Source organism: Lepisma saccharinum, chromosome 13 (assembly GCF_977018435.1).
Source record: "Lepisma saccharinum chromosome 13, izLepSacc3.1, whole genome shotgun sequence".
Classification (NCBI taxonomy): domain Eukaryota; kingdom Metazoa; phylum Arthropoda; class Insecta; order Zygentoma; family Lepismatidae; genus Lepisma; species Lepisma saccharinum.
In genome coordinates this window covers 3154961-3168850 of record NC_139241.1, presented here as the reverse complement: position 1 = coordinate 3168850, position 13890 = coordinate 3154961, and the positions used below count along the sequence as shown (strand labels likewise).

Below are 13890 nucleotides of genomic sequence, written 5' to 3'. Positions count from 1 at the left end.
ATTTTTAAATTGCCGGGACCTACAGCAATTTACATATAGAACAGCATTACACAGAACTGAGTTACGTATAAAGCAGTCTCAACTGTATGCATGTGTCTCTTTTTAAGATGCAAGACGTTTACATGAGAGTGCTTGGTGCAAGGCATGTGGGCCACCAAAATAACAAAATCCGATTTTGACTTAGTATTACGTATGATATAAGACTATGTTTCTTGACTTTGGTTAAATTTTTAAGCACAAAAAAATCAGTATTCTAAAATATTGTGTTTGTAATAAATCTAGACATGTGCAGTGTAAGTGGAAAATAAATTCTCTCATCACTTGCATGGTCCAAAAGGGTACTACGTAAGTCAGAATGAGTCTAGAAGCACACTTGAATAAAATTGTACTTACACAGACACACATACATATACACATATGTTGTCACGTGCCTAGTCGGCCGAACACAATCACTAATGCGAGATGGAATATTTCATGGAAGCGACGACAGACGGCAGTGTGCAAAAGAACGGGGAGAAAGCTGATTGTTGAAATTAGAATATGAGAAAGATGATTATATGTATTAAAGCAAATGGAAAATAAGTAAATGCAGATTATAGAAATGTACATGAGGAATAAATAACATAATGTAAATAGGAGATTATGATAATTAAGGATATACCCATATATGGAATATTCAGTAAAGTTAATAAGCTGAGTGACGAGTTCAGAAATGTGTCCTTTTTCGACCGGATTTGATTCTGTTTACCTCTGGCGAGGAGAATATCGCCAGGTTTTGTCCCTGGTGGCAGTGTATTCAAATTAGATGCCCCAAAGCACTTACGGTTGTGCTTTTCTTTAGATGCACTGGGCCACAGGTAGCACTATATCCAGATTTGTCGGCCCTGAAATATTTTCGAGCTTGTGTTCAGGCTTCAGAAAAGAGAGAAACGTGCAAAGGTATTTGAGCTTTCAAGAAGTATACGATTGCTGTAAAAGAAGAGATATGAAAAATATATGATTTGCTGCAAATAAAAGATAGAAGAAATAGATGATAAATAGAAGAAAAAAGAAGAAGGCCAAGAAACGATTTGTTGTAAATAAAAGATTGAAGAAATAGAAGAAAGTACAAGCAGCCAATCATTTATTCATAAAGGAAATCGATATCCTTAGAAGGAAGAAGAAGCCAATTTGTTTAATGAAGAAGAAGGTAAATATTCATGTACATATATTGTATAATCTCAGTAACTGTGAAGATTCTCAGAATATACACTCACATTTTCATCATATCCTTTGGCTATAACGCTTTCTTATTTGCATTCTCAAACAAAGAACCCATTATCCTGAAGATACTGTAGCCGTCGTATAGTTAAAGTAAGTGCATCCACAAGGGGCATTGCAATGTATGTATGTACTACTCAATCATTGTATGTTTACAGTTTATAGTTCTATTTTGATTTTCCACTTATCCATACACTGTAAATGTAGACTGTATTCTGACAAGGGTTAGGTGGGAGAACAGCGTATGCTGAACCTTGCCTGCTAAATAATGATATCGTTATTATAATTATTATGAACAAAAGGATGCATATTTCAATACTGGAAGAGGTGTTAATACCTTTCTTCATAGCTATTCCTGGCTGGAGCTTATTGTTTCACAATTCATCACAGTGAACTGATTTGTTTTTATAATGTAATTCCCTAAGTAAGAGACATTTAGTTCTATTTTTGAATACGTTTTGATGGTTCTCTGCAAATGTTTGGTAGGAATTACTATTAGGGCATTCCAGAATTACATGTGTGACATTTTACACACAAAATTTAACGTTCCAGATTTGAGATTGGATTGAAATATTCAGAATGAACTGATTTTATAGAATTATGAAGTAATTTAGGCTTTCTGCTAAAACAATTGGAACGAGTTTACAATACTGGACCACTCTCAAATTTCTATGAAATTTCGCCTACTCACTAATTGTGAACTCCTAATCACGAATCTGCATGTGCTAATTGGCAGTCAAGTACGGAAATCGAGAAAAAAAACGAAATAAACTATGTTTTCTTAATGTAACGTAACCCTACCATAAGAACAGTAGCTCCACGGAAGACACCTTTTTCCCAACAAGAAGAAATCAACGTGCACTTATCGCACAACAATTTATCAACATTGTGTTCTGACGTCACGGGAGAGAGCTTTTTCATCTTAGGCAAGAGAAGGTATAGTTCTCTTAGCCAAAATATTAATTTTTCTTTGTATTTATGCTAATGGAATCTAACCTAACAGGCCTAACCTAACCTCATAGGCATTCCTCGTCTGACGTCAATACACAAGGTAGCAAGATTGTTGTGCGTAAAGGAAGCGAATTGCGAAACAGACTGTTCCGAATTGCTGTGTATGGACAATCACCGTGGTAAATTGCAAGGTTATTTTACGAGTTCTACACATAAATGTACAATTTTAACAAGTGACCGCCAAATATGAACTACAGATACATCATCAGGACACTGAAATTAGTAAGTAGGCGAAATTTTACAGAAAATGGAGTGTAATCCGGTATTGTAAACTCATGCCAATGCCAAAAAATGAAAAGAACTTGAGCATGATGGGATAGCCTAAATACATGAAAAGCATTACGGAAATGTGTTATGTGTGACACTATAAAAATGTATAAAATTTTGACTTCATTTGTCTGTGAAGCATATAGGCTGCAGATGCTAGTATTTTTTATTGTTGTAAAGTGCAAATTATATGCATTCACAAACATCTAAACCTTAATGCAATTAAAAATAATAATAATTTCCATATTAATTCATTTTATTAATTGACACGGTGTAAGACCACTTTTCGTGGAATGCCCCAATTGTATATTTAGCAATTATTTATCATGGACATCTGTTTTATAGTGCCATGCAAATGATTTGGTTAAAATGTCATATGCGGGAAATGGATTTCTTCAAATTTACAGGAGAAAGTACTTACGGAATTGAGTTTCTGTGTAATTTTGGAAGGTCGTGGAAGTGTTTTCTCGCATTTTTCAATGTATTTGGCCTCTAAATCATGTATTTTTCTATAATAAAGTCTGTCCGATGCACGAAAGCTGTTGCTTGCATTTCCATCCATGTACTTGAACCGGATGTTCCAAACACAGTTTTTTCACTATATTGCCCAACCTAAAGCAACCTAACCTTAATGTGATGGAGCATCGGGCTATCGTGAATGGTTTGTGGGGCACCATGATGTGCGTACCGTAACACTTCAAGAAATGGCTTATTTTAGTGTAAAAAAGTTTCTAATCATGTGAAAACCTTAATGGCACCTTCAAATATGTTCCGCAATACACGTAAGTACGAACCATACGAAACACAAAATATCCGATTTTAAAGTGTCTCCGATATAACGAATTGATACCCACAAAAGTATTTCAGATATGTTATTTGACTAACAAGAGCCCTAAACCCGACCCGCCTAACCTAGCTACAAAAACACCACACACATAATCCAGAGGCATTAAGTAAACAAAGCGATCCCCCTCCAGGCTAGAGTCTAGTTTACGTCCTTCATGCCCACTCCTTCTTACCCGTTTACGTCTTTCTTGCGCACTCCTTCTTGCCCGTTGACAAAACCATGCTAGCAGACAGCCGGCGCTCCGGCATTCGTAGACTAAGTAAGTTTTTCTTTTTACACTTTCTATCACTAACCATTCACGAGAACGAGGTATGTCTACGAGGTTAGGTTCCATTAGCACTCATTTCACCCCTAAATATGTGCTTCATCATCGAAAAATGTCCACGTTTTTCTCGATTTTCTCCTCCAGGAAACTTTTCCTCGCCTTGGGCTTTGTTGAATTCCTTATAAAACAACCTTTCCAGCGATATATGACACATATTCCTTAGGAAAAGGACGTAAACTAGACTCTTACCCCCCTCCAAGAAAACTTGTTTTTTAAAGACGTTTTTGTCTATTGCATTTTCTATTATATTGTCAATATATAAAAATTTCTGAAAATTAATTAATTTTTTGTTTTTCATGATATAAAATTTGAAGATGCTGTCATATACTGCCTAAAATTTTAATACTTTAGATGCATGTAGCGTTTAGGTAAATTTCAAGTATGGTAATCCTAATATTCCAAGATGTAATAATTAATACTATTTCCTTTGAAACTTCACGAGTTTTACAAAAACATGGGGAAATTTTAAACATTAGTAAACAATTTCATGCACAAACAGTAATTTATGATTACTTACAGTCTATATGTCTCATACGAAATAAAGTATATGGTTTAATAAAAGTTGCTGGACTGAAATAAAAATCTCTCTCATCCTTATTAACCCACATGAATTCAAACAATAGAGTGCATCACACAACTTTTACATTCAGCCTTCAGCATAAACAAATATCCCACTTCCTGTGTACTTGCAACCCACTTTCACTTCCGCGCCGCTACTTCTTCTTCTTTTCGTTTAAAAATGGCCTTTACGAAAATGGATTGAATCGGAAACCCAACAAAACCTCCAGTCCAAACTAATAATCATCTAAATATCTTGCTTATATAATAAGTAACTTCGAAATAGGTAAGTGAAACTAATGCTAAGGGAAGGGGGTTGAAGTGAAAATTGAAAAGTTATTGAAAATTGATCCTTAAGCTGGGGGCAAGTATTAGGAGAATTAGTGCTTTAATCACTAAAGACTTCCAGAAATTCCGCACCAATCAGTGTTGCCAAGTTGGCCCTTTTGGGGCCAGAACTGGCCCTTTTGAGTACGTACTCAACCCCAAAATTCAGCAAAAGCCCCAAGGGGCGTTTTAGCCCTACAGAGAGAAATCTTGCTACAAATCTAGCCCTTTCAGTAATGAAATGTTTTTTGGTATTTCAGTAAACTGCAAAGAAGAATTAACTTTACCGACCCTCCTCTGCACCTGCAAACTCGTCCTGCGACCCCTCCTGGGGAGCAGGTATCAAGTGCACATTGTCACTTTATCCCCTTGTTTCTGGTTTTGGTATGCTGTGTAGCCCGAGGCGTATTACGGATAGCGTCGATTCCAGAAAATGCGAATCTTTGTTCAGTTGCATTGCATCTGGTCCTTGAAAGTGCAGAAGTGCGGTGCGGAATCGACGAATCGTTCGTAACAGTGAGGCACGCCCAGAGACTAGTTCGTGCGTGCGGCCGTGTGTGTGTGTGTGAGTGTACGTGTTCATATATGTGAAGGAGGTATATGCCGAAAATGTGTAATCTACTGCACCACAATTTACGGGGGAAATAAATTATTTAAGTTAAGAAAATTTAATTTAGTTGATCGTATGCCCCTCATCTTGACAGTTGATTAGTTGTGGTTCTTGAGTTTCAGAAATTTTGCACCAAACACCCAAGAATTAAGAACCAGATTTTTTTTTTCAGTGCGCAGCCGCACCTTTGTAAATCTAGCCCCTTGGATGTGAATTTTAGCTCCATTTTGGGTGCGATTTAGCCCGTTTTTCTCTCGTGCTGTTGGCAACACTGGCACCAATCCGAGTCTTCAGATTTCCCGGGAGAAAATGGACAACAGGAGACCGGAAAGATTGAGGAGAGTTTGTTTTCTTGTTTTAGATTAGGTCACATTGAAAGGTAACTGAAACTACAAAACTTTTTGCATGTAGAGACATAAGTTCAAAGACTAAAATAATTTTTTTGGTATTAAATGTCTTGGTACTTACAAAAAATATATCTAACAAATGAATCGTCTTCGAACATTTATTTTACGCGTAATAATTTAATCGTTGTTATTGAAAATAAGGAGGTTGTTCCATGTTGTGTTACGTTGCGGATTGTTAACCGAAAAAAAATATGGAAAACCATATTTTTAACTTTAGTTTTAGTTAGGTCTCTGCTGTTGGCAGCTACGAGACCGTTTATGACTGCAGCTTCATACTCCGGGACCAGGTATTTTCACAATGATGTAGCATTGCATTTCTCTCTCATGGTCCTTTAGTACACCTAGCAGCAAATGTAATATGAGACTAATTGTCCAAAACAATTTTCTTCAGTCTGTTTTTCACAATGTGGTGGTGGTGAAATAAAAATGGGTCTCACTGCAGAACATGGGCTGATTTTAATGTGTCTCCGATATAAGAGACATTTACCCAGAATTATATTCCTTCGATCAACACAGGATGTAGAATAGAAAATAATGAAATTAGTAATGGTCTATTTTCCTACTATTATCTTTGTTGTTCTGTGTACTATCCGTAAATACCATATAGATTAAGGTACACACACAAGACATATATTGACCCAACTACCTATTGCTGAAAATGTCTGTACTATACTGCCACCTATTGTGCATCATATAAATTCGTCACATGTGTAAATACAATTACTAAACAAGTGAAATGTATACGTAGTGCATATTTCTTGCTGGACAATTTTTCATTCCAATATATTTCCATACACCCGTTTCACACCAAGTAGACATATGTCGACTAGCTATAGTCTAGGATACATGCTGATACTGCTATCTGCAACACATTTAACACATGCTACTGTTGTCCAATTTGGGTAATGATTATGCAGATTTAAATTAATTTTTAGATATTCCTCCTTGGAGTGTAAAATATGAATCCCCTGTCCAAAAATATTTTCTCAACTTCTTATTTATACATTTTTTGAAGCTGAAGAAATAATTCCCTTTCAAAATTGCATTAGATATAAAAATATGGTGTCAGATTCAATTTAAAAATAAATGTTGCATTACACTTATAGAAAAGTTTCATTTTTAGCACATCGGTTTGTATATGTTTCAGGATATCAGAACCAGGTTTAATTTTTTTTTCTGCACTTACTTCTGGCAAAAGCATGTAGCTGTTTGCGAAAACCTTAATGTCAGAGAAACTGTTAGAGCTAGACACCTGAAATAGAATTAATTTTATTAGTTATCTTAAACTAACCCTTAATCACTATGGACTGTCTCTTAAACCATGCTGAATTTGTTTTTATCGCACCCTTCTAAACACAAGTTGACCCTTCGCCTTACCTTTCAGTTGGGGTGCTGGCTACATACTGTCAATATCACGAGGTCTTGCCTTTGTTTTCTCAAATCTTATTGAATTTTATTTTCGGCCAGTGGACTGACAGATGTGCCACAGTAGCTATGTGTGTGTTTTTTGTTACATTATACTTCCAATGGCTCATCACTCATTTTCAAAAGATTTCATGTTGCTTGAACTCCTGCTCTTCTGAGGACTTAGAATTTGCAGTTTCAATTTAACTAAACAATTATAATTGGAATCTCTTTACAATACCTATTCTTCTATAACCAAGTCAAGTGAAGTTAAAAGCATCAGGAATTGAAAACTGTAAAAGTAGTTCACAGTTCAAATTGAAAGCATAGTACTTAAGAGTTAAAGATCCTAAACAGAACATACTTTGGTACTAGTTTACTATTGTTCGGACAGATTTCTTTATTTCTACAGAAGAAACTAGTTACCGTAATTAAGTTCCTGTAGTGTTGTCTAACATCAGGAAGGTGTTTTGTGTGATGTGGGAATGTATGATAGGGGAAATTCATGTTCATTGTTGAAAATTAGTTAGCCTTTGGCGCGTACACCTTCATACATCATCACGCGTCGCGTGATTGTGTTTTGTTCATGTTCATTGGGTATCCAGTGTTTCGAACTGTTTGTGTTTGCAACAAAAGTTAGAAACATGATGTGTCGTGGTTGCGTGGTGAAATTCGTACCAGGTGTGGAAGATCCAGTGGATTTTTTAATTTAATTGAACACGGGATTGTGAAGAAATTAAAGGAATGTCGAAAATGTAGCAGTGAATGTAAGCTACTCGTTAGAAGGAGTGGGCTGTGGGTATATGCGTAATATGACGTGTCGTGGATGCGTGGTGAAATTCAGGTAAGTTTTCCGTATCCTGGAAACAGATTTCTTCAAATTTAAAAGTTTGGGGCTCATTTGGGGGCAGGTGACTCCGGCCAATTTCTACGAGGGTCACTATTTATATTTTGAGCCTAACAATGAAAAAACAGGAATTTGGCATTGAAAACTGCTTTATTGTTTTTCGAAGTATTCTCCTTTATGGTCAGTACACTTTTGCATTTGTTCGTCAAAGCAGTTTTTTCAATCTTCTTGAGACACCTCCATAATATGGTTTTTGAATGCATCAACGGCGTCTTCCGCCAACGAAAATCGTTGTCCACGCAATTTATTCTTGACATTCGGGAACAAGAAGAAGTCTTTGGGTGCCAAATCAGGACTGTACGGCGAATGACCCATCAATTCGATTTTTTGACTGTTCATAAAGTCTGTTGTTAGACGAGATGTGTGACAGCTGGCATTGTCTTGATGAAGAATAACACCATTAAGCCTTGTTTCCATGATTATGAAAAACTAAATATGCTGACCAAGGCAGTAATTTATTTTATTAAAAACATAAACTAAAACGTAACATTTCAACCTTCTAGCAAGGTCTTCATCAGACTCTGTATCAAGTACAAAAGTAACAAGATATACAAAAAGGGCATTATATATACACAAACATTACTCCCTCCAGACTATTAGAAAGTTGTTAGGAACTTTCTAGCACTTGACTTTCACTTTCCAACTGTACTTTCACCTAAAAGGCTAAACATAATTACTTTCATATAGAATGTGAAGAGATATTCATATAGAATGTGAAGAGATATTCATATAGAATATCTCACGCTCTTTTTCCTTCATTTTTCTCCTTTCTCCTCTCCTCTTTCTCTCTTGTCCTTTCCACTCTTTCTAACACCTTCTTCCATTCTTTGTTTAACTTCAGTCCCACATTCCAGTTCATTATGTCTTCTTCACCTTTCTTCTCTATTTCCTTGGCTTCCTTCCATTTTCTCAATAGCATTCTCTTCTCCCTTCCTATCTGCTTAGCCTCATCCCACTCTATGTCATGTCCTGTTTCTCTCGTGTGTTTAAATATTGCATTTCTCTCTCTCTTAAGTCGTACTTCATCCCTATGTTGCGTGAACAACTTTTGTTGGATTGGGTTCATCTTGAAACACCCATACAGTCGACTGCTGTTTACGTTCTGGCTCATATGCATATATCCAGGATTCGTCACCTGTTACAATCTTATATACGTCTTTTGAAGCACCACGATTGTATTTATTGAGCATTTGTTTGCATCAAATGACGCAAGCGTCTTTTTGAGTTTTTGTCAAATTGTGTGGGATCCAACGAGAACATACCTTTCTCACAGCTAAATGATCATGTAATATTTTATATATACTGGTGGAACTAATGCCTATGGTTGCCTCAATCTCACAGTATGTTACATGATGATCTTGCAGTATTAGGTTTTGCACAGCATCAATGTTTTCTTGAACAACAACTGATTTTGGACGACCTTCGCGAATCTCGTCGGTGAGCGAATGGCGGCCACGATTAAATTCGTTATACCAGCGTTTCACAGTGGCAAAGGATGGGGCTTCATCGCCAAATGTGGAAGTAAGTTGATCGATGCACTCTTGTCTTGATAATCCACGTCGAAAATCGTAAAAAATCCTCGCACGAAAATGTTCACGAGTTAATTCCATTTTATTGTTGTCGTGCAATCTCCGAGGCAACATAAACAACACAAATGAAGCTATTGACAAAACATTTGAAGTACGTTATGGTCAATAATGCCAGACGATTCCGTGCAAACGTCAAATCGCGCCTAACTTCAATCAGTGTTGCCATGGCTCAAAATATAAATAGTGACCATCGTAACATGCCTTTAACAGGGACTCTATAGAGAAAGCTTTTGAGCCGGAGAGGAGCGGAGGCGGGACCGCGTCAGCGGTTGGGGGTGGTTGGTCAATTACCCCAGGGGCGGTGCCCGGAATCGGTGGGAAATTTGGACTCAAAAATTTCAAACTAAAATAGTTTTTTAGTTTAAATTCCCCACTGATTCCGGGATAAATAGCCCCAAAAACCATTCACGGAAAGCGCCACGAAACATTTCAATTTTCTTCGTAAAACAATGCGAAAAAGTTTTAAAAAAAATTTGATCAGATGAGCGTTGTTCACGGGTATTTCTTGGGTTCCGAAGGTTGAAACACTGCATAACGAATGAAAATCGACAAAACACAAGCACGACACGCGATTGTGTAGGAAGGTGTATTCACCATATTGTGTCTCAGCCAAGCGAAAAGACTACGAGAAAGGAGTACTCGTAATGTGAAAAATTGTAATTGCTTTGATCAAAAAAATATCAATACACCTTAAGGAATGTTCCGCGAAGCACATAGGTAAGTATGAATGTCAAAAATTGACGAAATGAAGAAGTTATAGGTGTCCGAAGGATAGTAAATTATTACCCTTCTTCTTATAAATCTGGGAAGTAAATCACTTTTTTAAAATAAAATAAATACGGAAGCTGTTGCGCGCTTGCTTCATCGACACACTATGATGTCGACAAACAGCCGCAAGTTCGTCACTTGCGGATAGCGCAAACACCGACGCAGCGGTCTACACTTTAATGGATCACATTGTATAATTTTGCATTTTGATAATATACACGATAATTAATGGAGTGACTTACGGAATATAATCAGTAAAAACTTATGGAGCTAAAATTTAAATATGTAAGTAGAAATTTTTTTCATATATCGATAATTGTTTAAGAACATTTTTTTTTTTTTTAGGTATCTTTGAAACGCAAAGGACTGTCAGGCAACAAAAATGAATTCCAAGCGGAAACAGTTTCCTCCTAAAGGCACTCCACCTGCATCTGCTAAGAAAGTTCGGTAAGTGTACAAGGTGATTTTCAGTCTGGATGTATAGGGTGTCCGAAAAGTCACCGTACCCCTAGACTATATTATACAAGGTATGTACTGAAAGTAATGAGCCAAGTGTTATTAAGTTAGAAACCAATATTTTTATTCTACCTATAGTAATACATAATTTGGACCTTGCTCTTACTTTTCGACATAAAATCCTGATCAGGAATCATTGTGCCACTGTTACGGAGCTGGAAAATGCCCCTCTTGCAGAAGTCCATTTTGGCACGACGTGACCAACAGAAAGCCTCATCAGTCACCTTGGCACCCATCTTGCAATACCTAAGAGTCTTTTCTTGTGTCCTGTATAAGCACTGTGTCCAATGTTCAGATAATGTGCAATTTCTCGTACAGTTATCATCCTGTCACTTATGATAATGATAAGCTTGTCAATCCGGTCCATGTTCTTGTGCATGGAAGCTGGTTTCGGTCTGTCACTACGGGGCTTCTCAACAATGTCTGTGCTACCATCTCTAAAATGTTTCACTGTAGCCTCTACTGTAACCCATGAAGGCATCTCCACAGAAGTTCAGTAAACGCTGATGAATTTCTGCAACGTTTTCACCAACAAGAAATTCTACGTCTGTCTATAAATACCATTTTTCTCTTACTGACAGCAAAAGTGTGCATGCAACTGCATGTGGTTCATGCAGTGGACAACAGATGGCTGTACCTCCCATATGTGTGGTTTCAACTGAAATAGCGAAGGCCTGAGAGTAATGGAACAAGGCTCAAGACTTTCAGTGCGTGCCTTGTATATATTACTCCTAGATATGTATGACGTATTTATTTACATTATAACATACTTGGATCTACTTTACGTTACAGTACAACATTTGCCCCATGCATTGTCCATCCTGCACCCACACACACACGTCACTAGCCGCTCATCAACATTGTAACTGTGCCTGCTTACATCATGGCACAACTGACATAGGGATTTGAAGGAGCATTCCACGTGACCTTCAGAGTGGGAATGCCAACCACGAAAATAAAATCATTCCCAATCAACGGACAATTTTCAACACTTGTCACAAGAGAATACATGCAAAGTAGGAGTATGGGGATTTCTCGAAAACTGTATTGTGAAATTTGTAGTTTTTCTTGATTGTTTCATTTCTGCCTTGCTAGTTTCTGATGCTGAGGTTTCGTAGCTACTAGATTAAATCTACAAAGGTACAAACCAGTGGTATTTACTAGGTTCAAAACCTGGGCTGTCTCACCATATCATAGTGTTCGAATTATGACGGTATCATAATGAGTACCATCATAATGTGAAAAATAAAATAATTTTATTACTTGAAATTTACGATTTGAGGTCGTATTTGGTAGTTTATATTTGTAGAAAATTAATTTGCATCACTTTGGCTTTGTTTTAATTGAAGTACGTGTATAAACTTCAAACATTTAAAATATTTTTATATATATCAGCGATGTAATTTGGTTTGTGATGTATCAAGAATATGCTTACCGTAAATTGCCAATTTATGCAAAATCGCACATATGTTTGGCTTCAACAGCTTTTACTTGCTCATTCATAAGTATATGGGTACGAACATGTATTTATTATGTATTACTAACACGTACAATCCATTTGAAATAAGTTTTGGCAGAATTTCGACGATAAAGTTACGATTTGTTAAAATGAGCGCCTTGAAGAGTAATCCTAAAGTTGTGAAGTAATCCTAAAATTGTGAAACATAGCCAACTCACATAAAGGGAAAAATCTAAGTTGTGCGTAAATAACCTTTTTCCCACCAAAATTGTAAAACTTAAAATTACTGAAAAAGGTAAAAAGAAAATACATAAACATGTGATAGAATATTGTAATATCTATTTTATTGTATATAATTTATTTTACATGCGTTTTCATGCATAATATCTGTACAATTCAATAATTGTCATTTGAAAAGTATTCGCAAGTTTGTATTCTGTGCTCAAAGTGGTAACAGTGTGAGTTTGGAGACACTGCTTCATCTTTATGATCACGGACGACTAGAATGGAGTCACTAAATATTTTGGAGACCTAAATTGGAAATATTTTATATAAAACAACAAGATTTCTCCAGGAAACGTGACAAAAATGTTACAAAAAGAGCAGTAACGATTTTTCGATCTTCAGAAAGGCCGTGAAGAACCTAAAAAGTGAATAGGACATTAAAAAGTGACCGGTCCATAGGACGTAAAAATGGCAGCCATCTTCTCTTGGTGTTGAATTTTCAGATAAGTATCTTACATGCATGTAGCCACGTAAATGAAAGGCCTAATTTTATAATATGAAAGAATTGACTACTTTGAATGTGGAAAGTCTATAGAACACACAAAAACATATAATTTGTCTTGGATAGTTCTTCGTTATAATCGAGCGTTTAGTGCAAATCGTCTCGTAAAAATCCTGGAAACTTAGAACAATTTTCCATATGCTTATAAGTTGACTTGAGATCGTGACTAATATGTAAAAGAAGTTGAAATATAAAATGTGATATCAAAATGTAAAATCTTAGTTGATTATATGAATGTATGCTTTATACGGTATATGAACGAATACTTCGTACTTGTGAAATTTATTTATAATACACTGTTCATTAATATTTAACATGTGGTAATTTTCTTTATTTCTGCGAAAGTTAACACAGTTATTTGTAAGGTTAAGTTGATATATAAAAATTTGGATTGAACTTTTGGGCAACTTATGATTTGAAATATTAAAACAATTTTCTTTAATTCCTTTTAAAAATATATATGACCGTGTCATTCAGTAAGCCGAGGAAGAGCGTCATAGAATGTACAAAAATTTGCTGGTGGGAGAGGCGTAGATTTTTGTTCTTTTGTGTGTGTGTGTGTTTTGAAGTAATGTGATATTGTTATTTTCCTGTAGTTTATGGTTATTACAAGCATAAGAAAACAGTTTTTCGTTGTGACATTTCAGGAGAACACACGCTCCCTTCATCAGACATTTATTTTCATTTTGACTAAAGATTTAGTCAAAGTTCCTGTAGGTGAACAAAGCTTATTCACATACGTAAACCGAGTAAATAGTTTGTTAATTATGTCACTCATTTCAGTTCACTACACAACATAGCGCATAAAGTCCCCATCTTTAGTCAAAATGAAAATAAATGTCTGATTA

The 13890-nt window shown here is 36.1% G+C and overlaps 2 protein-coding genes across 3 annotated transcripts in view; one reads left to right on the top strand and one right to left on the bottom strand.

The window, feature by feature from the left end:
- Positions 1-4391, bottom strand: part of LOC145997145 (CD151 antigen-like) — a 29883-nt gene extending 25492 nt beyond the window's left edge. Inside the window, exon 1 of the mRNA XM_083133792.1 lies at positions 4228-4391. The gene's annotated coding sequence lies outside the window, so the exon portion shown is untranslated. The remainder of the gene's footprint in view (positions 1-4227) is intronic.
- Positions 1-13890, top strand: part of PolD1 (DNA polymerase delta 1, catalytic subunit) — a 362058-nt gene that overhangs the window by 246712 nt on the left and 101456 nt on the right. Inside the window, exons 1-2 of one of the 2 annotated variants that reach the window (XM_083133793.1) lie at positions 5497-5584; positions 10626-10727. In XM_083133793.1, the coding sequence (XP_082989919.1) occupies positions 10663-10727 (65 nt within the window). In that variant the 5' untranslated portion in view covers positions 5497-5584; positions 10626-10662. Of the gene's footprint in view, positions 1-5496; positions 5585-10625; positions 10728-13890 lie in introns of those variants that run through there. The other variant, XM_083133794.1, reaches the window with a different exon arrangement.